The sequence below is a fragment of the Ricinus communis genome, chromosome 8, assembly GCF_019578655.1.
Source record: "Ricinus communis isolate WT05 ecotype wild-type chromosome 8, ASM1957865v1, whole genome shotgun sequence".
Classification (NCBI taxonomy): domain Eukaryota; kingdom Viridiplantae; phylum Streptophyta; class Magnoliopsida; order Malpighiales; family Euphorbiaceae; genus Ricinus; species Ricinus communis.
The window spans coordinates 20433136-20460451 of record NC_063263.1 but is presented as its reverse complement, the minus strand read 5'-3'; the positions used below and the strand labels follow the sequence as shown (position 1 = coordinate 20460451).

Genomic DNA, 27316 nt, shown 5'->3' with positions numbered 1-27316 from the left:
TAGGGTGGCAGCACTCTAAGGTACAATGGTACATGAATGAATCGAATTACACATCGAAAAGGGATGGGGAATGGTTGATAACATATATGTAAAGAGTTAGAACAGATTGTAGAAACTCCAAAGTTAAATATGCTTGGTTCAGAGAAATTCTAGGATGGGGGACCTCCTGGGAAGTTCTCGAACCCGCCAAAGGGACAAAACCGTGAGGCCAGTGAAGGGCTCCCATCCTGGAATTTCTCGAACCCACCAAGGGGACAAAACTGTGATGTCAGTGGAGGGCCAAAGCAGATAATATCTCATGTGATCTGATTCTGGATCGTTACAGAAGTCTTCCTAGTCTAATGCAATTTATAAGTTATGCTTTAGTTTCAAGCCTTTTAAACCTATATAGACTATTTTTTGTTTAAAGGTATGCAATCTTAAACCTAATCATGATCCAATTATAAATAAAGCATGGCAAAGTTCTACTTGGTTTACATTAATTTTAGATTTATCCCAATTATCATCTAATTAACCTAATGGACTATAGTTTTCATATTGAGTCCAATTTTAACCTAAAGTCAATATATCTAGTTTTAATTAGGCAATCACAAAGCAATTATTTACCATCATAAAATAGAAATAAAGTGTAGAAAATTAATCCAACTATTACAATCATTCCTACAACTAAAAAATGAAAGAAAATTGCCTAAATGCTAAGTACATAACAAAAAATCTGAAAATCAGGGGTCAAGATGTGCAAATCCGATTGGTGTAGGGTATAGAGCCAATCAGCTAACTGCAGAGCCAAATCGACTCTGCATTAAGCCGATCAGCTCTGGACCTTCATAGGTCTTTTTGCCTTTTTTCCCTTCAGTTTCTCACACCCAGGATCTTATTTCACATGCATAGAACATAGAAAGTCAATCAAAACATATAAAATGAAATAAAAAGCATAAAAACATGAAATTTAACTAGAAAACTTTAAAAAATAATACAAACACTAAACAAATTATAACAAACAGTAGGCAAATATAATATTTTAAGATAGATTTCAAATTTCAATTATATAATTCTAAAATCTAGTTCAATTACATAGAAACATAAATCAATTTTGTTTACCTACTCATTAACTAATCATATTCAAAATCCAATAAAATCATACTATCATATTCAAAACCCTACATGTTCATATTATTAGATTCAGAACCTAAGAACATAAAAGTTATCGTTTCAAAATCCAGGAAACATGAATATCAGAAAAACATGTAAATCATGCAAGAAATCTAATTCTAACACATATAACAATAAAATAAATAATAATCATAAAAAAAACCATAAATCCCTAACATATTCCTAACAAAGAAAGCAGGAAAAATAACAAAGAATATTAGAAGAGGAGGGAAAGATGATGATGTGGATGCTTTGAAACCCTTAGGTTGTCACCGTATTATGCAAATCCTCGAATCTCAGGTGATGAAGAGGAGATTCAATAGAAAATGTAGAGTGTTTAAGGTTTGTGTTTTGATTTTTAAAAGTGTATGTATTGCTGAAAACTTATTGTCGTTCTGCTGAAACTTGTCAACCCCTAAATCTAGAATTTCCTTTTCTATTTATAGGGGAAGGTGTAACACCCGAAATTTTTTTTTTATATATATATATTTAATAGTGAGTTTTTATTTAAGTTAATTTTAGCTTTATTTTTATTCGGTTTAATTGGAATGATTTAAATACAAATTTTGAATGTTCATGTTAGATAAATAAATGAGTTATTTTCCATATCCAATTAGTTTGATTTTTAAGGAGTAATTAAGTAAACTATTTGAGAAATGATTATATTTTGGTTATTCAATTTTTTTATAAATGCATATTTATATAAGTAAAATTATATATTGAAAAATTTTGGAAGAAATTATAAAGGATGTTTTTATAAAAGAATTTTGGGAGAATTGGTATTGTAATTGATTAGTAGTATTAAATTTTAAGTTGGAAATTGATTATTTAATTTAATTGTGTGTAGGATTTAATTGGAGGATTATTTTGGAATAAGGATTAAAAGTATAATTTTATTTTTATGGGGTTTTAATGGAAATTTGTGAGTTTGGTATTTTCGTAAATAAATATGTCGGTAAGGGGTGTTTTTGTAATTGTGTATTTCCAATAATTCGGATTTGGCCCAAATTAAATAGTTAGGGGCTTAATTGAAAGGCTAAAAAGAAGTTTGGGGGTCAAATTGGAATTCTGCGGGATGAAATTGTAAGTAATTAAGGAAGTTGAGGGACCAAATTGTAATAAGGAAAAGTTCAGGGGTCAAATGTCGATATTGAAAGGAATGGAAGTCGAGGAAGAAGAAGAGAGGAAGAGAGAGAGAGAGAGAGCCAAGAAGGAGGAGTCGCGGTGGCGCGTCGGAGCGGCTTTGGCGGCGGGTCGGGCCGGCCGGGCGGCAGCAGCCTCGCGAGGAGGAAAATGGCCGAAGCTTCCTTGCCGCGCGCTTCCGGCCGTGGTCGCTGATCTTGCGCCGATCGACTCCTCTCACGGCTTTGTTTTGGCGGGCGGTGTCGACAGTGGTGGCCGGAATCGGAAGATCCGGTGGAGAGAGAAAATGGTGGCAGCCGGTGTTTTTGAGTTTTTCCGGCGAGATCCGGCGGAGGATGGACGATCGGAGGGCATATCCCGACTCTCCTCTGCTCAAGCTTCGCGATGGCACTGGTTTCGTGGCGATCGGGCTTCGTTTACAAATCGACGGTCGTGATCGTTCGCAAATCTCTCCGGATGGTCGGGTGTCGATCGGAAAATCGGAAGCGTGGATCACACGCTGTGAGTCCGATGGTGTGTTCGGATCGTCGATCGAACTCCGGCGGCCGGAGGCGAGTCGACCGAGCGATCGAGCGTCTCGGTAATTATCTTTGGCCCGTTAATTTTGGAATTCTTGGTTTAATTGTGTCTAATGGTTTATATTGAGTATTTGATGATATTTGTGAGTCATAAATAATTGTCCGCCTTGTGTTTTGGCGGAGCTCGGAAATAGTGAAGTTCGGGGACCCGACTCCCGTTGTTTAAATTGTTGGATATTTGGAGTGTTTTTCCGGCAGTCCCTGGACCCGTTTTTACGGGGAGTAATGTTCGTGTTGTAAGGGAGGTTCACGGATTTTCGGTGAGAATTCTCCCGAGTCGAGATTCTTAGATACCAGGAGTCTAGACCTAGGATTAATGATCGATTGTTTCATCGTTTTGATAAATTGCTTTCCGTGACTAGATTGTCAGTTCGTTCGGCTCGCTCCTACCGAGGCACCGGAGTGAGCTAGGAGGTCGCCAAACCCGCGAGTTAAAGTCATATATCGCTTACGCACGTGTCATGCATAAAATTTGATTCTACACTCGTGAATATTTATTTGCAATTTCAATTTTTCATTTAATTATTATTATTATCATTTGCATGATGCTTTTAATTACTATTTAAATATATTTTTCCTTTATTACCAATTTTAATATTGCATGATGACTCAGGATGGAACGGCAGTAGAATATAGGAGTTGGATGAGTGTCCCAATATAATCTGAGAGAGATAGGGAAAGGGTAAAGAGGTAAAAATTTTAAGAAAGAAAGATTAGGACCTGCCCTGGTCGAGCATCGCTCTCTGGGCTTAGTAGAGTGTGGTTGCCGGAGTAAAGGTCCCTGGTCGAGCATTGCTCGGCCGGCTTATTTGGAAATTTAAGTGACCGGAGGTAAGGTCCCTGGTCAAGCTAAGCTCTCTGGGCGCCAGTCTTATTGGATAAGAGAGCCGAAAGGCTAAGGCTGAGAGTTAAGTGACCGGACTGGAGGTAAGGTCCCTGGTCGAGCTTTGCTCTCTGGGCGCCAGTCCTGTTGGAATGAGAGGTTTGAGATGATAGAGTTGAGGTTAGTTGAGACATAAGTGTTGAAATAATCGAGATTTTAGAGTTGGGATTAGAGTTCTACTGAAGTACTCCGTCCCGTTGCATGTGGAATAAATTTTGTTTAAGCATGGCATGCCACATATGTTTTAACATGACACGTATGGTTCACGTGATTTATTAATTATTTTAAAATTAAATAAGGTGACATTGAGATATTTGAAACTGTTATAGATATATGATTTTAACTCACTCTAGACCCATACCTCATTTTTACCGCTTTTCGATTCGTGATCGTTAGTTCTCCGCGACTCTTATTCAAAGAATCCGACTCCTTCATCATCGGGTGATGTATTTGATTTGGTATGTAAATTGGTAAATCTTAGATTCTCCGCGGTAGTAATTAGTAGATGTATCAGTTTGTAATTTTCCGAGCTTCGGGTCTCGCCTAGTTTTTCTGGTAGACCGAAGTAATTTTGTAAAGTGTAACTATTAAGATAATTTGTGGTTTTAATAATATTAATTTGAGATGAGATTTGTTTAAATCAGTGAGTGTCAGGCTTACTACGGGTTTCGGTGGCCTTAAGCCTACCCATTCCCTAGTGCCGGTCACGGGCCCACGGGTGGGGTCGTGACAGAAGGTTTAAGAAAATCCTAGAGACTTAGATATACATTGTTTGTTTGATAAATATCCATAATAAAAAAACTTAGTTTTTGGATTTATAAAAAATATTTAACGCTAATTATCAATAAATATTGAAATATTATGAAAACCACTAAAATTCGAATAATCATCAATAAAATATTCTAGAAGATATATTTTTATTTATTTTATAATTGTAAAGTGAAAGATACTCAAAACGGAGTGAAAATCTGAATTTTAGACCAACCGGGATTGCACAAAGCTGATTTCGCTCTGTGCTAAGCCGATCGGCTTTGTGCATAGCTGATTCGACTGTATACAGAGCCAATTGGCTTAGGGTGTAAAAAAGTTCTAAAGATTTTTACAGTTTAGTCCCTGAACTTGTAAATACCATCATTTCACTCCTCAAACTTAATTTTTTCCGCCAATTGGATCCAAATTGATTCTAGAAAAGTAATTATTATTCTCAATCCTAGCTGGGATTTGCTCGTTCTCAACCTCCCGAGACTCGAAAAAGGCAGTAACTTTTATCATTGGATTTTCTGTAATTTTCTTGATATCTAAATTAGAAAAATAGGTGCTGACACTTTCATTCAATCCGTACATATATATTAAATAAGGATGTTTAAATATTACCAAAAAATAAAGTCCAGGTCCACGTTAAGTTAAATTGAAAGTTAAAGATGATATTAAAAAAAAAAAGTAAAGTTCAGGTGTCTGTTAGATTAAATCGGAAGTTAAAGTGCAACTCACTAATTGATACAAATTTAGGACATAAATATATATTTAGTAGTAAAAGTATTTTATTTATTTATTTATTTAAAGAAGAAATAGATATATTTAACTATAAAGATATATTTACTTATATATGTGAATATATTTTTTATCATTGTTGATGTTGAATAAATATTATATATATATATATAAATATTAATATTTATAATTTAAATTATAAAAATTAAAAAATTCCAAACTAATTGACCAAACTGAATTATTTCGGTACAATTCGATTCGGTTACACTTTATATTTCGCTTCGATTAATAAATAAGATAATTCAGTTATTCAATTTTTCGGTTAAAATGAAACCAACCTAAAAACGAACCGACTGTTGCTCACCCTTACAACCGGGAACCAATGGTCAATCCTGTCCATTTTAGCTAAAAATGTGGATTTACGGTTGAATCAGTTTGGACTGGATTAAACCGGCTAACTGACAATTCAATTCAGTCAGTTTTTATATGGGGTAATTACTTTAAATCCCCTTATTTCTACTCTATTATACAAATTCCCTTGTGTCAATTTTATTATACTAAAAGCCTCTTGTATTTCATAACTACTAGCTCCCTGCATCAAGTTAATACAGTTAAAGGACTAAATTGAAAAATAAAATTATAATTTGATTATTGAATTTTTATCAAATATTAAAATCATCCAAAATTATTTTTTATTAAATTCAAGTAAAAATTCCATTCTTAGCATTGTTTAATTCTATTCTCCATTAAAATAATAATATAAATAAATATTTCTAACTATAAATACATATTATATGTTAATAATTCAAATTAAACTATATGCTAATTTAATAATGTTGCTCTAAATATAAGTATTTTAAGACATTTAAATTCTTAGGATTAAACTGTGCTAAAAATTAAAGTAATTAAAATAATAATTAATTAATTTTGTTAAATACTATAACTAACTTATTGTAAAACTAACTATTACTTCCGCTAAAAATAATAATTCACTCTAACATAATAAAAATAATAATTTTGGATGAATTTCATATTGGTAAAAGTTTAAGAATTAAGTCGTAATTTATTTTTCAATTCAATCCTTTAACTGCATTGACTTTAGATGCGGGGAGTTAGTAGTTAGGTTAAAAAAACATAAGGTGGATTTAATATGATAAAATCGACATACGGGATAACTCATATATTAGAGTGAAAATCATGGAGTAATTATCCCTATATATATTTGTATAAATTATTAAAGAAAAATATGGATTATAATACTAAAAGTTAAATGAACTTGTATTTAAAATCATCAAAACTTATTTGTAGAAGAACAATAATAGTTTTTTTTTCATAATTTTGTGTTTATAATTTACTTTTTTATAATTTATATATCTTGTCTTTTTTCATTTTGTTATAAGATATGATTCTATTAATATACATCTATTTAAATTTGTTATTTAATTTTTTAGATTTTATTGTTTAGACTTTATTAGATATTAAAAATTAATAAGAATTTATTGTAATTACTATTTTAGAGTATAATAAATAAAATATAATTAGTTTTTGTTAGACCGTTCTAGTCAGTGGTCTAATATGTCAAACCGGGTGCATTGGTAAATGGCATCTTGATTGGTTTCCTCTTCGGTCCAATTTTCAAATACTGGTTTCCATATTATTTTATTTAAAATGATAAATTTGCCCTTTGAAAAACCATTTTCACCTCTTTCTGTAAGAATAGTATTTCACAAGTCCCCTTGTCATTAAACCTAAGTACCATATCTGCCCTTGAATTTTCCATCACTTAAGAGAGGTAAGCATGATTCGAGAAAATTTAAAAATTGAAAATCTTCTTAACTGAACCAAATTTTAGAAATTTGAAAATTGGATTTCCAAGACCATATGGTAATATAAAAATCTATATATTAAACTGTACCAATTTTTTAAAACTGTTCGGTATAAAAATTCGGATTTAACAGGACAGTGGTAAGGAACTAGACTATAGAGATTTAGAGATTTCTATTTTTAAATAATAAAAAAAATATATCTTTTCAGCTTAAATCAATTGGATTAAAATTAATTCAAAATATATATACCTAAAATAAATATCACTAAAATTATATTAAACTTGTATCCAACTACTGTCTGTATAATTAGAAAAGTTTATTTCCAATCCATTAGACTAACATTAATTATAAGGTATAAATATGAAACTACAGTTCTAAATCAAATTATATAGTTTATTTTATTTATTTTATTGATAAGAAGTTTTAAATTTATACATAATGCTTATATAGAGTGAATATTAAACTATATATTAATAGATATAAAGCTCAACTCATCTTGCTTATTAAATTTAGGTTGATAACGAAAATTTGACCTAAATGAAATAACGATATCATTTATAGAGGAAATTTTAAGCAACACGAATCCTCGTTTTACTGGATAAGAGCACTTTTTAGAATAATTCTTTTTTAAAATTTGGAAACTACTTCTTTAAATACAAGAAAAACAGATGAACTGATGTTTTTCAAGAAAGTAGAGTTTACTAAAAAGATTAAAGAATTAATCTATTAAATAAAAGATTCTAGACTTTTTTTATAGCATCTGAACATGCACAAGACCAGAGGCTGCAGATTTTAATTAATTGCTTCTGATTTTAGTCCGCCCCTTGAATTAGAAGGGCAGCCATTGGAATGACATGTTCTTAAATTGTGGTTGGCTCTGTCTAAGTCTAATATTCATCAATTTGGTATGAAGGGTCATTTGAATATTAACAATTATTAGTGATGATGCATGTATTCTATCCCTAATAGTGCATGAATTTCTCATGAGTAATATCTCTATCTTCCTTTATATACAAATAAAATAAAATATTATCATACATTCATATGCTTAACTTCAAGATTAATGATGATGATTGAGAATAAGATAACAAAATAAAATATATTCACTTAATTTGAGTTATTGATATCTTCATATAAAAATTAAAAAAGAATGTTTTTAATGATAGATGAATTGATCCCCATTCCCTTAAATGTATAAATTTTAAACACAAATTATAGATTTATAAATCTAATCTCACAATAGATAGATTTTAGGTTCTTTTTCCTATTTTTATATTCTATTCCTTTCATAATAATCTCTCTTAATTTAAAAGAAATAAAAAAATGGCTTCACTCTTAATCTTTTTTATGAGTTTGCATATGCTAGTCAATAAGAATTGATAAAATCTAGTTATTTTTGAAAATTTTTCATGAAAGTTTAGTTAACGGGCTGAAAGTTAAACAACATAGACATAGGATATAGCTATAAAGATGTTAACTCGCGCATCGTAACAATATTTCTTATTAAGTATAGTTATTGTCGCAGTTAGTTAATAATTTATAGAAGTTAAATATTTTAAAAGGTTAAAACCATAATATTTTTATTAATGTATGAGTTGATTTATAAACTCAAAGGAAGCAGTTTTCACATTGGCTTGTTTGTTATTTTAAATTGACTTTATCAGTAAGTGAATATGGTATTTCAGATTGATAAGGGGAGTTGCATATTAAAATCAAGGTCTATCCTGGCAAATATTATGTTCACACAGGCCACCGAAAAGAATAAATTAAATTTACAAAAACTCATAAACTACCTGCTCAAATGTAGACATGAATTTAAGCCAAGTTCAGGTGAGAACATAGGAGGTCCTTACCAAATTAAATTCCGAAAGTTATCATTCAATTCATGTGACAAAAGGGTAGGGATCTTCATAACTCTTTCTTTTTATTCCTTTGAGTCCTCCTATTTATGTGGGCAGGCTGTCTTCTAAACCAACATGCCCATTTTTATTTGTTTTATATATATTAAGTCTAAGATAAGAATGGGAATTGGGTGCTTAATTAATTAATTGAAACAAAGTCAAGGGTCTTTTATTATTTTTTTTTTTTCTAACTTTTCTTTCAATGTCTTAGGTACTAAAATATTGCATACGCAATGCTTAGGTATTATAGATGTCATTTATTATTGGATTTGGTTTTTAAAGGGATGATATTTTTATATTATTGGTACCCTCTTTTGGCATGTGTTCATTGAAAATTTGGAATCCAACCATAAGATCCAAAAATGTACATCTTCTTCTTTCTTTCTTTTTTTTTTTTTTTTTTGGAGTTGAGCTTTAGATTAGATCCAACACACAACAAAACAAATAATAAATTGCCAGCCAAATACAATAGTTGGCATATGCCTCATCACCCATGATGACTATATGACATTAGCCCCTCTTTTTCCCATCTTTTCCCACTTCAAAAGAAAAATTGCTACACTAATTTTTAATGTTTATATAGCCTTATATATAAATTATTTCTTAGTTTAGAAAGAATTAAAGAGTCAAACTAATTTTTTTAATTAAAAAATATATATATATTTATATTAAATTTATGGCATCAAAACTTTTACTCTCATAGTGTACACGTGCCGATCTTATCACTTTTTTTAGATGAATTATTTTTTAAAATTTTATAAATTTAATAGGCCTTAAATTATACAAAAGGGAATAGTCATTTAGGATGTATAAAATAATAGCCGTTTATTCTCTTATTGTAAAAATAATAAATTTTTATTAAAATATTTTTATTTATATATCGAACATGTATTCTAAAGGATACCATTTTATTCTTTTTTCTCTTTTTAGTCATCGCAACTGATCATAAGAACTTTGATGTGATCTGAGTTATTGGTTGATATTGACCACTTAAAATAAGTTCTAATTTGTTAAATTGGTTCAGGGGCTTCCAGACTTGAATGAAACAGCATTTGGATTCATTTAATTTTGCCTCAAATTGTCTAATTCTAGATATCACAGTCCTAAGATAATAATATAGTATTTACATGGTTGCTTTTTCGTTTTTGGCAAAATTTTTTGAATATACATCTTCTTATAAAAAGATAAAAATATATATCAAATAGCAAAAATACAAATAGGGAAATCTAATTTTAATAATTATCAATTGTATTAACACAAAAGTGAGATATATATTAATTTCATCAGTGCCTTCTAATGATTTCAATTATTTTTAAATGTTAAATTTAATTTTTCTATTTTATAGTCTATTTTCATATAGAGAGAATTGATTCCATAAAAAAATTTATAATGTTCTAAAACATATATTAATATTTATTTATTAAAATTTATTAATAAAAATATGAAAAATATTAATTTAAAAAATATCAACAAAAGAAAATAAGAAAGAAAAGGAGAAGCAGCTACATTCTGTTTTTTGGTATTAAAATGCAGTTACATGGTCTGCCTAGTGTAATCAAATTGTTGAGAAGACCAAGAGCAATAAAGCCTTTTATTACATATTGAATAATAATGAGGAGATAACATATACTTAGATTACCCTACTGTGAGCTATGGCATCCTTAATGTTGTGGATAAGACACTTATATATATATATATATATATAAAATACATGCTAAGTTGGGTTAACAAACCAATAATAAAACAATATGTAAAAATATTATAAACAAAAATAAATATTTTTAAAACTTAAAATAATTATATTTTAATATAATTCTCAACTTATCTTATAATTCTTATAGTCAATAAAGTACAATTTAAAAAATCCAAATATATGTATTTTTTTTTTATTAAGAAAAAGAGTTTGACTACAAACCTCATTAAACATATAGATAATATGTTTTTCTAATAATTAGAGATTGTTCTTATAATTTATTCCTTATAAATATAATCATTTTATCAAATTTTTTATAAATACAAAGACTCGAATTTAATCTCTCTAATTTTTTAAGACAAACACTTGTGTGAGAAGAGGAACTCAAAGCTAGATTTAATTGACTAAAGAGAATATTATGACATGTATATTTATTATTAAAATATAAAATATTAATTTATATATAATTTTATAATTTTTTTATTAATTGATGCATAAATATTCCCCTATAGATTTTGCCTTATAATATAAATGGTCAATGGTCTGTATCCCTATGTCCTACTTCTTACATTAAAAAAGAAAAATTAATCCTTATTACTCATGGTGCATAATGTTATATTAAAGAATTTTAAGATATTTTGACGGATATCCTGAATCATTATGATACATTAAAGAAATCATCCCATTAAAGGCAATTGTTTTTTAAATTATGGAAAGACAATAAAAGAAAGAGAAACAAAATTTCCCAAAATACATAAAAATCAATATTTCCCCAAAAAAATAAGAATCATATAAATATTGATTATGAAAATGAAATGGCGATAATAGATGAACAATTAAGGGATCACATATGATTTTACTATTTATAATTTTTAATATTATTTTTTAAAATAAAAAATATATGTAATTACAACTCGTAATAAAAAATTAATTTCACTATTAAAATATTTTAACTCGTAAGAACATAATTATTTATATTTCGATTAATTATTATTATTATAGTGTCCATGTATGATAATATGAATTTAGAATGTAACAGCTTTTAATCTCGTTGTTTGACTGTCAGATCGTGATTTAAAAAATTATTGATCTAATGATATCAATTTGGCATTTAAATGATAACGTTATTGAATTGTTAAGTTCTAAATCTATATCATTAAACACATATAATATGATAATGATAGCTAATCAAAGAAAAAATGATTGATTTCTTAAAAATTGATATTTTCTAATGTTAAAAATATTTATTTTTTGTTACCTTATTTAGCCACATACTTTTTTTTATTTTAAAAATTTACATATTAAAAAACTATCAAATAGTAAGATCGTATACTACTTTTTTTATTCCAAAAACTTAATTTAATTAGAGATATGGATAAAAATATATTTTTATCTTTTATCACATAAGTTTGAATTCAGCCATCTGCTCTTAAAGTAATTTCAGCATACTAAGACATCAAATGAGATTTTCCTTTATATATGCTTATTTTCTTTGGAAATAATAGCGTATTATATGCCTTTTATTAAGTAAAGAAAGAAAAACAAGATCCCATATGATATGCAAAATTTAATTCTTGATATCATTTAATTCTAATTAGAAAGAAAAGAATGATATAGAATTTAAGATGTATATTTACATTAAATATATTTCATGATTTCCTTTGACCAATCATGAAGGTGTGAAGTGTGAACATTGAGCATAGGATCAAACCCTAAAAAGAAATCTTTGATTTATTGACTAGAATATAGAGAAATATACCTAAAGCAAACAAAATAAGGAACAAAAATGTTTAAAAAAAGCCATTCTTCATCATGGTGACAAGAGCTTTGCATCACCATGATGATTGGTCCAAGGATTGCACCCAAAAAAAAAAAAAAAAAAGTGGGTCCCAATTGACTGTTACATCCCCCTAGCAAGCCTGCAAAATAAACTTCCCTTTGCATACCACCCTCAACAAACAAAACAACTCTTAATTCTCTAATTCCTTTTCCTAATATAAACCCAATATCACTTGCTTCTGTTTTCTATATATATCCATTAACATTCCTTGATTTCTATTCTATGAGAGCTATATGCAACAAGTTATTGTTTAGCTTATATCCAACAACTACCAAGAACAGCAATCTCAATTTCAACATTTTTTCTTCCTCTATCAGATATATCATGTCTGCTTCTGATGATCAGTCCTCTGCCTTCAGTAGACCAAGAATGGTCACCAAGAAAGTCCTTGCCAAGCCTCAACATGAGGGTGATGGTGCTGTTGTTAGGAGAGGCATTGGATGGTAGTCCTAATCTTTATCATCTTTTTCCATTTCTGGATTTTGGATTCGTTAAAATTGTGTTCTTTTCTTTTTTTTCCTGATTCTGGTGTTGTTCCTGTTTTCTTGAATTTTTATATTGTGGGTACTGATTAGTTTTGATTACTTTCAGTAATGAGCTGAGGTTCTTGGATCCTTTTCTCATGCTGGATGATTTTTCAGGTATGCATGGCATGATTGTACCCTGTTTCTGTATGTCACAATAACAGAAGTGATTTTTATGTTTGTTCTTAGCACTTAATGAGTTGTTTGGTAAATTTTTATTAATTGTTTGCAGTGAGTCCTCCTGCTGGTTTTCCTGATCATCCACATAGAGGTTCTTGAAACATTCCCATCCTTTTCAATGCCTTTTTTTTTTTGTCCTCTTTTTGAAGATTGTGTTTGCACTATTAGATATGGCAATTGGGAATTGTATATTCTAAAATGATCTTTTTTTCTTTTACAGGTTTTGAGACTGTTACATACATGCTTCAGGTACAGTTGATTTTGGTTCAAAATCTGACTCTGGGATATTTAACTGTAAGAAATTAAATGTTGGATTTATTTTGTTTATATTATTCAGGGAGCCATCACCCATCAAGATTTTGCAGGGCATAAGGGTACAATTCATACTGGGGATGTGCAGGTAAAATAATTCAATTCTCTTTATATTGATTTAACCAAATACAGATATGACATAAATGACTTAAAAATCCACTATATATTCCATAATTTCCTTTTTCTTTAAGGATTTTTAATTTTAATTTTCTTTTTCACTTTTGCAGTGGATGACAGCAGGAAGAGGGATAATCCACTCAGAAATGCCAGCAGGAGAAGGTGCACAAAAGGGCTTACAACTTTGGATAAATTTATCTTCTGAAGACAAAATGTAAGAAATTTCAGGTTCACTCTCTTTCAATCATTTACAGGACCCACTGCAATTTAAAAAAAGAAAAAACAAAGAAATTAACAGTCTTTAAACTCGTTAGTTTCCAGATGTTCATAATAAATATTGCAGCCTTCTTTGTTCATACATCAACAATTGATTTACTAATGACTCTTCAAAAAAGAAAAGCAATTTTACTGATTTCTAAAAATATTCTAGAGAATGTTAGTTGAATATCTTCCTTTTCTGTCAACATCTGATGTTAGTTCTGCGCCTGATAATGATATTTACATGCCTGTCTATGTTTTTCTTTTCTTGAACTTTAAGATATGCCAGCTTTCCCCCTTACCAGCACGCAAATTTAACTTTTCCAAGGCATCCATCCCCCACAAGTTTCCTTGACAAGTTTGCCTGAGTTTTACCATTGGTTCATTGCTGGATTCATTATATTTATAGTAATCCAAAAACCCATCTTGCAGGATTGAACCAAGGTACCAGGAACTACTAAGCGAGGACATAAAATGTGCAGAAAAAGATGGGGTTGAAGTGCGAATCATAGCCGGAGAATCAATGGGAGTAAGATCACCAGTTTACACCAGAACACCTACAATGTACTTGGATTTCACCCTAAAGCCCAGAACCCAGATGCATCAAAGCATTCCAGAATCATGGAATGCATTTGTTTATATCATTGAAGGTGAAGGAGCCTTTGGCATCAGAAACACTTCAGTAGTGCAAGCTTACCATGTCCTAGTTTTGAGCTCTGGAGATGGTCTAAGCGTATGGAACAAGTCCTCTTCCAAGACATTAAGATTCGTGCTAGTTGCAGGGCAGCCCATTAATGAACCAGTGGTTCAGCATGGCCCTTTTGTGATGAACACACAGAAAGAAATTGAGCAGACCATTGAAGATTACCATTATGCCAAAAATGGGTTCGAGATGGGCAAGTACTGGGCATCTCAGTAAATTAAGTGGATCAAATCTTGAAAGCACAGTCCTGTTAGCAAAAAAAAGAAGAAGGTTAGAAGAAATAAAAGGATACTATCTTTATCCATGTCTATTTTTAATCAGTCAATATCTCCCATTTATACATAGCAATCAAAATGGAAGTTGAAAAGGAAGTGTTTTCTTTACTGATTGGAGTAAAGCAAGAGCTTCTAGAAGATCCAAAGTGCAACTGCTAGAGCAGCAAAGTCATGATGGGTCAGCTTATCTTAGTTGATCTTGTTCTTTTTATATTTTCTATTCTCAACTAGATTTTCATTTTCCTTTTAAAAAACATATATTTTTGTGGTAGTTGGAGGTTAAATTATCACTTCTCATTATTACTATTATTATTTTTTCAATTTAATGATATTTTTGGATATTGTTCTATGTATTCTTTTATTTTTATTGATGTGTTGTTGTGATAGTAGTAAATAAATGGTGGTAGGGTAGTTTTCTTGTGAGTTGGGTTTCCAATAATCATACTAACATACACAGGCCACAGGTGACCTTGCCACTACTATTTAGTTGCTTCAACAACTTCTAACTTCTAAGGAGAGATAAAAGAATTTATTGTTTTAAATAATTTAGCTAAAGATGGGTAGAGCTACAAATGAGTCGAACCGCTCGTAAAATAATTGAGTTTAAATTATAATTTATTTATGAGTCAGTTTTATTTATAATTCGAGCAATATAACTTATAAAATTTATATATTTTCACTTATATTTTGTATACGAATAATTTTAACGTAATTACAGGAGAATTTGATTTTAACTTCTCAAAGTTATAATGTTGGAGATTTTAATTTTGACTTCTCAAATTATAATGTTTTAGGTTCCATCTTAAAGAACTATTCACATAATAATATCTATTTATCCATTACAAGATTAGTATATTGCTATTTTGCAAAATCTTTTGGGATAATAATTTATATTTAAGATGAATGTAAACTTTTAGACTTTTAAGATGCCTTTATTTATTTTTAGTACCATATATAAATATATGTACTAATCTTTTTTAGACTATGTCTATATCTTTTATTAATGTCAATACTTTGATTTAAAATGCTTTATTAGTTATTATTACCGTAGTGGATATTTTATCTTTTACCACTTTGTATTAAGGAGAATTAAGTCAAAACAATAATTTTTATTATACACTTATATTAAGTTAAAATCTCTCATTAATACTAAAATTAGATTCATTCTAATGATATGACTATAGAAAGATATTGTTGTAACAATTATAAAATTACTTAATTTACTTATTTACTAAAATAAAAATATGAATCTATTATTTTATAATTCTTAATAAATATTTTATCTTTTTAATAAAATGGCGATAATTTAATTTCTAATTCTATCATTATACTTATTTATATTTGATTAAGTTTATTTAAGATTGTAAAATAAAAGACAATAGATTCAGCTCGAGCTCAATAACAAATAGACCAAATCTAAATAAAACAAAATTAATTCGCTTGACTTACTGACGTTTAATTACCTTATAAGATATGGATAATTACTATATATCTCCTATGTTTTTATATTACACTATTTATCCTTTAATATTTATTAATTATATTTTTTATTTTTTTATTTTATAATTTATGCTAAAAATTTCTTCCATCAGAATTTCTATTAAAAAATCGTTAAATAGATTTAGTTTTATGCTATATGTTTCCTGATTTTTGGTGTAATATATAAATTGTCTCCTACATTTTATTTATGCACTAAAATTTTCTTATGCTTTGAAAGTCAATGCAATTAAAAAATTAGATTAATAAAAAAATATAATTTGACTCTCAAACATCTTATCAAAATTAAAATTCTAGTGTAATAAAATTAATAATAAGAATAATATTTCATTTAATAATTTAACGTTAATTATATAAATTTTTAAATATTTTAATAAATATAAATACTTATAAAATATTTAAATTTTACTACGATTTAATTATACTAAAAATTAGAGTACATAAAAGAATACTAGTTAACTAGAGTTTGTTTTATTCTATTTGCCTCCTGATTTTTGGTGTAATATATAAATTGTCTTTTATAATTTATTTATAAGATGTTAGTTGATGTTAGTTAATGTTAACTTTAATTCCTGAAGAACTATTGTTATAGATAGTTCCTGAAGAACTTATATTATAAATTTTTATTCCTAAAAAATTTGTATTATAAATTTTATTTCCTAAAGAACTAATTAAATAAATAATTAAAGTATAAATTCCTGAAGAATTTTAATTCTAAATTCTTGAAGAATTAAGTGTCTTGAAATCTAGTATCCAAATCTATTAAAGAATTAATATTTTATGTTCCTGAAGAACTAAATATATTAGTCTCTAAAAGAATTATTTGTTATGAATATTAAATGTTGTAATATACTTGGATGCTACGAGTCTTGGAAACATAATCAGAGAAAAAAATCAAAAATATCAATAAAATCGCGCTACGGCGATGATTTTTCCTTCGTTATGATCTTCTTGAAGGACTGAAACTTGAATATGTGATAGTTAAAGATCCATTGGTTCTTTGAAAAAATTTAAAAGAAAGATATGACCATCATAAATCAGTCATCATTTCAAAAGCTCGTTATGAATGAATGCATTTACGATTGCAAAACTTTAATTGTAAGTGAATATAATTATGCAGCTTTCAGAATTAGTTCTAAATTGAAATTATGTGAAAGAAAATATTATTGACCATGATATGCTGGAGAATACATTTACTATTTTTCATTTCTCGAATATGTTCCTACAGTAGCAATATCAAAAATAAGAGTTTCAAGAAATATTATAGATTAATTTAATGTCTTCTTGTTGCTGAGCAAAATAATGAGTTTTTATTAAAAAATCATGAAACTTGTCCAACTGGTTCTGCTCCCTTTCCTGAGTGAATCAGACAACATATAACAATGTTGGGCATAGACGAGGAAGAGGAGAAAAGATAATCGTGGTCAATGATGTAGTCGAGACTATACCGAAATTATAATAACAACCGTAGTGTTAAAAATAATAATGCATCTTTTCACAAGAAGTGGAAAAATCATGAAGAGAACAATAGAGCATAGCAAAATTTAGAAAATCAATGCTACTGATGTGGCATGAAATGGCATTAGTCTCGTACATGTTGTACACTAAAATATTTTATTGATTTATATCAAGAGTCCTTGAAAAAGAAAAGCAAAAACTATAGAAGTAAATTTGAAAAATTTGTTTACAAAAGCACTCCCTGAGATAACATTTGAGCAGTTTGTGAACAAAATTGGCAATATGCGCCGACTAATAAATCTTTCTTAGAAGTCATGTTTTCATGAGGGGGAGATTTTGATGCACTGTGCTTTTTTCTCTTAACTTAGATTTTGTCTCATTGGGTTTTTGTAGCAAGATTTTTAACGAAGCAATATTATAGCGTAATCTTCTACATAAATAATGTATTTTTTCTTTTATTGAGATTTTTTTTCCACAAAATTTTTCTGAGTAAGATTTTAATAATGCATATTCATTGTAATATACATCTAAAAAAGAGTGTTATAATAATATTTAAAGTGTTTGGATTATACTAAATGCCTATTATGATGAATATTGATAGTTTTCCTTATGTAAATAAAATTTTATATTTGTAACCCTTTATACCTATAATCAATGGAATATATATATATATATATATATATATATTCTCTTTATATTCATGTTTTTAATCTTTATGTTATAATACTTTTTATTCTTGTTTTCTATTTTACAATAAATTTACAAATGTTAACGCGTAATTAGTGTAATATAAAAGAAGGCAAGGGTCAAATAATAATTACCCAAAAAATGATTTCCTTCTTTTCTGAATATCTGTAGAAATGGCCTAAATTCTAAGATTTCAATGTTGAATCTTGAACTATAACCCAGTGGTTGAGCATATGCATCAAAATGTAAGAAGATAAAGAAAGATCAGAAATTCATAGCCCGGAAATCACTGCAAGAAATTGTCCGAGCACTAAAAGAAAAACAAATCTCAATCTCCAATAACAATCGACACTTATGCCATACTTGGTTAAATTTTATTCAAAAAAATAATTTCATTTATAAAAATATTATAAAAAATTATTACAAATAAATTTTATGTTTAAGACATTAAATAACCATACGAAATTCATAATAACCTTGGAAATTAATTACAATAAAAAATATTTATAGAAGAAAATATATTTTAATCTTATAAAATAAATAAATTAGATTACTAATACAAAATTTATTTGTAAGTTCTATATTTTTTAAATATATTTTAATTATATAAAATTTTAAATAAATTTTTTATTTCAACCAAACACATAAATTTCAATTTCAAATATTTTGACCAACTACAATTGTTAAAAATAATTGGGCATATATAGAGTTCAATGTACTTAGAATTTTTAGCTTTCACAATTTGCATCATGGGTTCTATTTGCTCTCCAATATTAATGTTCAGTTACTACAGTAGTTGAGCAAGTTTTTGGCAATATTTGATCATGCAAAGTAAAGGAATTCCAAGCAATCTTAACACCCTACTTTTTGAATTTTTCAGCCAAAAAAAAAAAGAATTTTTGAGGAGTATGGCCTTAAGCAACCTTACAAAAGAAACAAGCATATTCAGTATCTTTCAACAGTACAAGGCAAAACATAATATAACTGAAAAGAAATTAAGCCATAACCAGAAATCGAAGAGGGATTAACTGAAACAATCCTAAATTTTTAAAGAGAAATTTATCAATAAAATCCACAATAACGCTGGTTACAATAAATTAACAAAATACATCCTTGCTCTGTTCCACCTTGCTATCCAATTGACTGACAAATAGCAGTACAGAGCTAACAAATACAGCAGCTATATATGACCCTTTTCAAGTAAAACATGATACAATCTCACAAAAGTAAAAATGACCATTTGCTTTATTCTGCACTATTACATGATTCTTGATTCTAAAGCACAAAATTCTGATTGCTCTTTTGTGTATCGAACTAAACAATTTCATTTCTATAAATATTAACTTATTTTGCAATTAAAGAACCTTGAAGACATTCATTAAAGAAACATAAAAACCGACCCACCATGAAAAAAACCCTCAACATGTCCAATCCTTTGTGTGATAAGAACAGTGGTTACCTGGAGCAGCAGGAGGAAAAATAGCTTTGGGATTGTTTTGATCCATCACTGTTGTTAACAAGGGTTACCCTGTTTAATGACAATTCAGCTTTGTAAGTATCTGAGTTCAGGACCTTCCGGCTCACATTGTTATAAATCTCTCGAATAACAATCTCAAAAGCCTTTTTAACATTTGTTGAATCAAGGGCAGATGTTTCCATGAAGAACAATCCTTCTGCTTCAGCAAGGCTTTTCCCTTCCTCAACAGTCACATCCCTGATATTCTCCAAATCACACTTGTTCCCAACCAGCATCCTTGCCACGGTTGTATCGGAATGAGCTGCATAATGTTTTCAGGTAAGTTTGAACCATGAGATGCTAATCACGGAAGTTAGTACGGCTTATAGACTATAGAGGCATAAACAGGAGACTAGATAATTAAACAGCAATCCCAAGGAAGCAAAGGGATGATCAAATCTGTAATTTAATTAACTAGAAAATTACGAATCCGAATGAAAGATTATTCCATATGTCTACATGTGTGTGTGTGAATATATATATATAAACTAGAGACTCCTAAATACCTAACCTGTCTGTAGCTCATACCTTTATTCATAAATTTGACAGATGAACAAAGACATAATTACACTACATAACAGTTGACACAGGTTTTTGTTTCTCCATTTTTATGCATTGCATGCAAGGCTACACCTCAGGTTTCACTGCAGTTTTCAGATGCAGGTATAGTGGTGCCAAGTTCATCCATTCGCAATTCTTGAGAGAGAGATAGCAAGATGGAATAATCTTAGGGTGAATATCTGCCTCCTTTGACCTTTGCGAGTGATTTCAAATTGGAGCCAAAACTATGAAGCACGGACACGGTATAGTTACCGGACATGGCATTTCCTAAAAAATGAGATATGGATACGACAAGGATTGGACAAATTTGCATTATTATAATGCAACTGGCACCAATACTTTAATTTTTTTGTTTTTGATACCCGTACTTCTATTTCTGTTTCAATTTAGGGGGCCTACAACTTTTTCAATCTATTTTTGCTGATGTGACCATCAGAAATGGAATCTTCTTAATTGATTCCCATATTAGCATAGTTAATTCACTAATAACTTATCATGCTAAGCACATAGACCCACCTCTAAATATCTGTAACTTGGAAAAAAACTTGAGATAGGTCCCACATACTTAGTAGGACAAGTTATTAGTGAATTGCCATTGCTGATATGATAAATCACTTAAAAATATTATATTTATGATGTTACTCTAGCAAATATAAGCTGAAAAAATGGTAGATACCCTTAATTGAAACAAAAAATAGAAGTACTGGTACCAAAAAGAAAAAAAATTACTGAGATTAGAATCAATTGGATACTACATCCAAAAGTTTGGTACCAACGGGGAATTTACTCTCATAAAACATCTTCGAAAGAATTTACAAGAAGGAAAATATTAGCAAGAATGTGGATAATAGAAATTAGTTCCCTAAATATTACTAGTTTGTAAAAATTAAAATAGACATTTAACAATTTGAGTTTTAAGATCCAAATTGAAATCATATCCGTAGATCAAGGAACAACAAAAAGCATTTTCACACTGTTAGAGAGTAATCAATTTGCAAATATAGTGTTAGAAGTTGTATTTTTCCCGCATCGCCTAGTTAATGGGCTGCTATGTTGTATATATGTGGATTACACACCCTCTTCCTTTAAGCTAGCTTTTAGGAACAAGTTCTACCCAAGCCTATTTGTCATGGTATGAGAGCCAACATTTTGTCTGTGATGATGGGTTTGGACCCAACCTGTTTGCATGTCACGCTAAGCATGAGGGAAGGTGTTAGAAGTGTATTTATTCCACATCGCCTAGTTAGTGAGCTGCTATGTTGTAATATTTTGAGCTAGCGTTCGGGAATGAGTCCTATCCAAATCCATTTGTTATATAGGAAATAGATAGTAAAAATCAAGATCCACCAAAAATAAACAATCAAAGAAATTTTGAATAAGAAAATAAGAGATTAAATAAACTATATTACTCTCACTCAAATTGCCATGTCATAAAAGTTTGCATTTGGTCTTTTACATAAGTATGCAAGATACTATGACCAAATTGAAAGTACTTGATCTCCAAGCCAAGTCTTGGCTATCAAGTATCGCCAGTTATTATAGCGTACTTGGGATAAACGCATGGAAGCTTCTTGTGTGATTTGATGTGGTTTAGTATTTCCTTTTTCAAATGGGGCCATGAAAACAATATTTTAAGGTTCATTAACTTGGCAAATGGGCCTCAATGATGACCACCATGATTCTTCCATTTGCAAGGTTAACAAACCGTGAAGTATTGGTCTCATTGCCCATAGTTCAAACCATTGATAAGAAGAGGAATTTTAAGAAAAGTTCAACAGTTGCCTGGCCGCATATCAGAATAAGTTAAGACTTTAAAATAACATAAATTCCCTTATAATAGTCATATTACCAATTAGTTTAGGGGGATTTTAGGAAATGAGAAAATTAGACAAATCTAAATTCCATAGAAAAAAATTTAAACGCCCTTATTATTATCTAGTCCAGTTTTGTCTGATTCTAAACCAAGGACATGGCCAGCATAAAGATGATCAAGAAAATTAAACAAACAAGGGCAATGCACAAATATGATAGAAAAGAAAGAAGATAAAATAAAATAAATGGATGAAAGAGTGTAATAGGGATTTAAGAAAGAAGTAAGAAAGTAATAAAAATGGAAAATATAATAAAGAGGGGAATAAAGGATTGATAATTGAGATATTATAGAGAACTTGAGAGATACTAAGAAGTTGGATGTACGAAAAGAAAAAAACAGAGACAATTTGATATTTATAGTTTTTTGCAAATTCTTTTATCATGATGTTTCTAAATTTTTCATTTCCTAAAATGCTCCTAAAACTAGCGGTTAATATAGTTGTTATAAAGGCATTCGGGTCATTTTAAAGTTTTTATCATCTAATTAAAAAAAATGTGCATGTGTGTTTCACATATAATTAAAGAAGCATCGGTTACTTAAGTAACCGTTTCTTCTTTTAACAGTTTTGTCTGATTCTAAACCAAGGACATGGCCAGCATAAAGATGATCAAGAAAATTAAACAAACAAGGGCAATGCACAAATATGATAGAAAAGAAAGAAGATAAAATAAAATAAATGGATGAAAGAGTGTAATAGGGATTTAAGAAAGAAGTAAGAAAGTAATAAAAATGGAAAATATAATAAAGAGGGGAATAAAGGATTGATAATTGAGATATTATAGAGAACTTGAGAGATACTAAGAAGTTGGATGTACGAAAAGAAAAAAACAGAGACAATTTGATATTTATAGTTTTTTGCAAATTCTTTTATCATGATGTTTCTAAATTTTTCATTTCCTAAAATGCTCCTAAAACTAGCGGTTAATATAGTTGTTATAAAGGCATTCGGGTCATTTTAAAGTTTTTATCATCTAATTAAAAAAAATGTGCATGTGTGTTTCACATATAATTAAAGAAGCATCGGTTACTTAAGTAACCGTTTCTTCTTTTAACACATGGCCAGTCCCCTTAAAAAAAAAATTGTTTAATTTCTTTGCTTATTCAAAATTTGAACTGGAACTGAACCAGCAGTTTCTGTCCCATTGTGGTCTTGGTTTCTATTCAGAGAGAAACAAAACCAAGCTGGTTCCCCTAGCTTTCTGAAACGGACCAGCACCAGAACCGATATTCAGTTCTGATCTGGTTTTAGACCAATCCAGGCCAGTTCTAATCAAGGCTAGTATAGAGATAGGAACCTCACAGTATAGAGCTCTATTATATTTATAAGACTACAAGTTGCATAACCAGTTGATAGTAAAGGAACAAGCAGCCCAAACACATTTGCTTTTCCAAATGAGAGCGACTTTGCTGCAGACTGGACCTGTCTCACAGCTGACCTCTAGCATATCAGATGCTCATTCGACTCAAGTTCATATAACTGGTTAGACAATCATAGATGCTTATACCATATTCTAGGGCTCAAAAACTCTTATTTATAAATAAGAGTAAATAATACAAAACCGTGTTTCTCAAACACATGCTATACTTACCTAATAATTTCTTTAATCTATGAATAAGAACAGATATCTTTTGTGGAATAAAGGTCGAATTGAACTTTGCATTTTAGGATATAATTTTTATTTTGACAATTAGACCAGAATCAACTGTGAAGCTAAATTAGGATATAATCTTTATTTTGAAACAATCTATCTCACATAATTCTCTTGGAAATAATAATTAATTTATAATTTATACTTTGTGAACAATTAAAGAATTATTTTTTACTATTTTAATGATACCTTCAAAATTATTTAATTCAGGCATAATTGGACATTTTCGAATAAAGTACAACAAACAACAAAATTTGGTCTAGTCCAATTTGGGTTGCAGGTCTAAACTGAATATTGCATCTTTCCTTGGGAAAAAGAAAACAAAATGAAGCATGCTACATATAAAGAGAAACCAAACAAGCATGTAAAACTAGATTAAATTGACAAAAACAAGATACATACTGTTTCACCAACTTATAACATTAGAACTTTTTATCAGGCCCATAAAATGAAATGATTGCTATTAAGATACCAATCAACCTAAAACTGGCAAGCAAATGTCCAAAATTAGGTTTTAGATCTGGTGATGTACTCCTCACATGAAAGTTGCTAGGCATAAATACTCAAAACCAGTGTCGAAATTATAATTAACATAAATGAAGATGCCTATGGTTAAAACTCTTGAGAATTACATCAAACAAGCTCTAGCACTGTATCAGTTAAACATAAAAATGATGTTTACAGCTTAAGCATGTAGGTCCCAAATTAGCATATGTGTTGCTAAATATTATTGAAATAAACTTGTTGCTTGAACCAACTAATTTTCTGCATAAATATATGGTTCCTGATTAAGTAATTAATCATGTGCAATGTTTCAAGACTAGAGGCTCTGCCACTTCAACACTGCCTTTCATGGGCAAGCTTTCCGAGGCAAGCTGCGTTAAACAGTTGAGCAAGCTATATTTTCAGTTTCATTGCCTCTTTCTTTGGTTTGCAGTTGTTGGAATCAACAACAATAAATAAATATTGCTCAAAAGTATTAATACACAGTGGCACTCTGGGCTAACAATTTATAGAAATACGACTTATGGCAATTTGAGTTATTTAAAAGAGTAGAGACATAGTATTTTTCAGTTATTTCAGTGATATTTAATTTGGTAATCAATATCCTAACAAAAAATGAACTGGCATCCTCATGAAAACATGAAATCAAGCACCACCATATGTAAACATTCCCACGTCATTTGTTGAAGTTGGACTAAGTACTGTGGAATTTCCCACTGATGCAACAAGCACCAAAATAACACCATCCTACAAATGCATACTATCTAAAACAATGCACAAACAGAATAGAAAAATAGGCATCATATAGGCATATTAGAATAAATGCTACATTAAAAAGCAAAAGTTCTCTATTCTCTAATAAAGAAATAAAATTAAAAAAAAAAAAGCAACCATTCTAGCAATTACATAACGTTTTAAAATATTAGAAAAGAGATAAAATTTGTAGCTATCTTTTAATTCAAGTTTTATAAAACCATCATTGCAACTTCAGATCTACAAAAACTAAACCACAACCACCACCCAAACCAACCCCCACAAAACCCAAATCAAGCAAAGTTACATATAAGATCATCTAAATGAACCAAATTACATAATACCCACTTAATCTTTTCAGCCAGTAAACAAAATCTACAAGCCAAAAATCAAAAAAAAAAAAATAATCAAAAGAATATCCAAATGGGTATCCATCAAATCAACTCAGCATTCAATCAAAACCAAGAAAAAAACAAAAATAAAAAGATGCGAACTTTTTAACTTACTTTTGAGCTCATCAAGCCAACGACCAACACTGTCAAAAGTAGTACGGCGACTGATATCATAAACAATGAGAGCACCAACAGCACCTCTGTAATAAGCAGAAGTAACAGCACGAAACCTTTCTTGACCAGCAGTATCCCAAATCTGAGCTTTAACTTCTTTGCCATCAATTTCCATGCTTTGGGTTTGAAACTCTACTCCAATTGTTGCTTTCGAGTGTAAATTGAACTCGTTTCTTGCATATCTAGATAAAAGATTTGATTTTCCTACTGCTGAATCTCCTATTATCACGATCTTGAATAGGTACTCCTCTCCTCCCTCATCGTCCGACGACATGTCTGTGAGGATGCTACGGTGTCGCTTAAGAGAGAGACAGAGAGAGAGAGAGAGAGGGAGGTGGAAATGTGGCAATGTATGGTCAAGCTGGCAAAGACATACTGCGCATGAAGTGGGATTGATGATATAAAGACTCACTTTTTGTTGATTGCCGCTTTGCTAGTATTTAATTACTTTGTTATTTCTTCTTTTTAAATAAAAAGTGAGGCATATGGGCCATATTTTTTACATATTTTGATTAATTCTATTTTTGCTATTATACTTTTATTTATTTATTTTTATTAATAATTCTAAATATAATTCAAATTATATTAATAAATGTAAAATATATATTTTATTTAACAAAAACTCGAAAAATCTTGAAGTTTTTATTAATTCATTGTAGTTTTAATATGAATTTAAGTTTCAATCGATTTATAATACTGATAATATGATTTAAATCTCAAAATAAGAAAGTAAAATCAATTACTCAAAAATTTGATTTTATCACTATAATTGGTCTCATTATCTTTAAAAGTTAATTTTAAGTTTTTACAAAATTAATGATTTTGTTTTGACATAATTAATGGTTTTTTTAAGGTAATGACAATGATTGCACATGCTAGTTATACTTTTTGCTGATTCTATGTCATTTTCAGTAAAATCTGTTTATTTTAGTAAAAGGTCCAATTAATGGGAATAAAAATTTAAATATGTTTGTTTCAGTCTATGAAGGTCAATTTTAAGAAAAATCGTTAACACAATTTGCAATTTCAAGATTTTCCAGAAACTGAAATTAATTATTTTTCCCTGAATAAAAGTTTCAGAGATGTTAAAAATGGCTATTAAAAAATAGTAAAACAGATGGTTGGAGAAACCATGAAAAGGAGAAGTAATTATGAACAAGACAAAGTGGTTTAGGGGCTCAGGCCAACTCATTCATGATACATGCATGCAAAGGAGAACATACTCCCAACATCAAGGAATCTTATGGGAGATTTATTTTTAAAAATATAGAGTAAGTTAGTTAATTAGTTAGTTAATTTTAACTCATATATGCTGATACTGCAGTAATAATAGTTGGAACAGAGAGTTTCTTGTGCCTTAAAAAAGCACATGTCTT

At 29.5% G+C, this 27316-nt stretch overlaps 2 protein-coding genes across 3 annotated transcripts; one reads left to right on the top strand and one right to left on the bottom strand.

Annotated features, from left to right (window-relative positions):
- Positions 1-12301: 12301 nt before the first annotated feature.
- On the top strand, positions 12302-15215 carry LOC8280376 (pirin-like protein). Of its 2 annotated transcripts, none has more exons than XM_002527339.4 (7): positions 12302-12950; positions 13099-13148; positions 13264-13302; positions 13432-13460; positions 13549-13611; positions 13751-13854; positions 14331-15215. In XM_002527339.4, exons 1-7 carry the CDS (start codon positions 12730-12732, stop codon positions 14815-14817), a joined length of 993 nt encoding a protein of 330 aa, XP_002527385.2. In that variant the 5' UTR covers positions 12302-12729; the 3' UTR covers positions 14818-15215. The 2 variants fall into 2 exon arrangements, with proteins under 2 accessions (XP_002527385.2, XP_015579808.1); XM_015724322.2 differs by having other exon boundaries at positions 12911-12962; positions 13101-13148.
- A 4327-nt stretch (positions 15216-19542) lies between these two features.
- On the bottom strand, positions 19543-26358 carry LOC8280370 (ras-related protein RABA5d). Its single transcript, XM_002527340.4, has 2 exons — positions 25881-26358; positions 19543-20296 (listed from the first exon to the last, which is right to left on the bottom strand). Exons 1-2 carry the CDS (start codon positions 26212-26214, stop codon positions 19974-19976), a joined length of 657 nt encoding a protein of 218 aa, XP_002527386.1. The 5' UTR covers positions 26215-26358; the 3' UTR covers positions 19543-19973.
- Between the last annotated feature and the right edge of the window lie 958 nt (positions 26359-27316).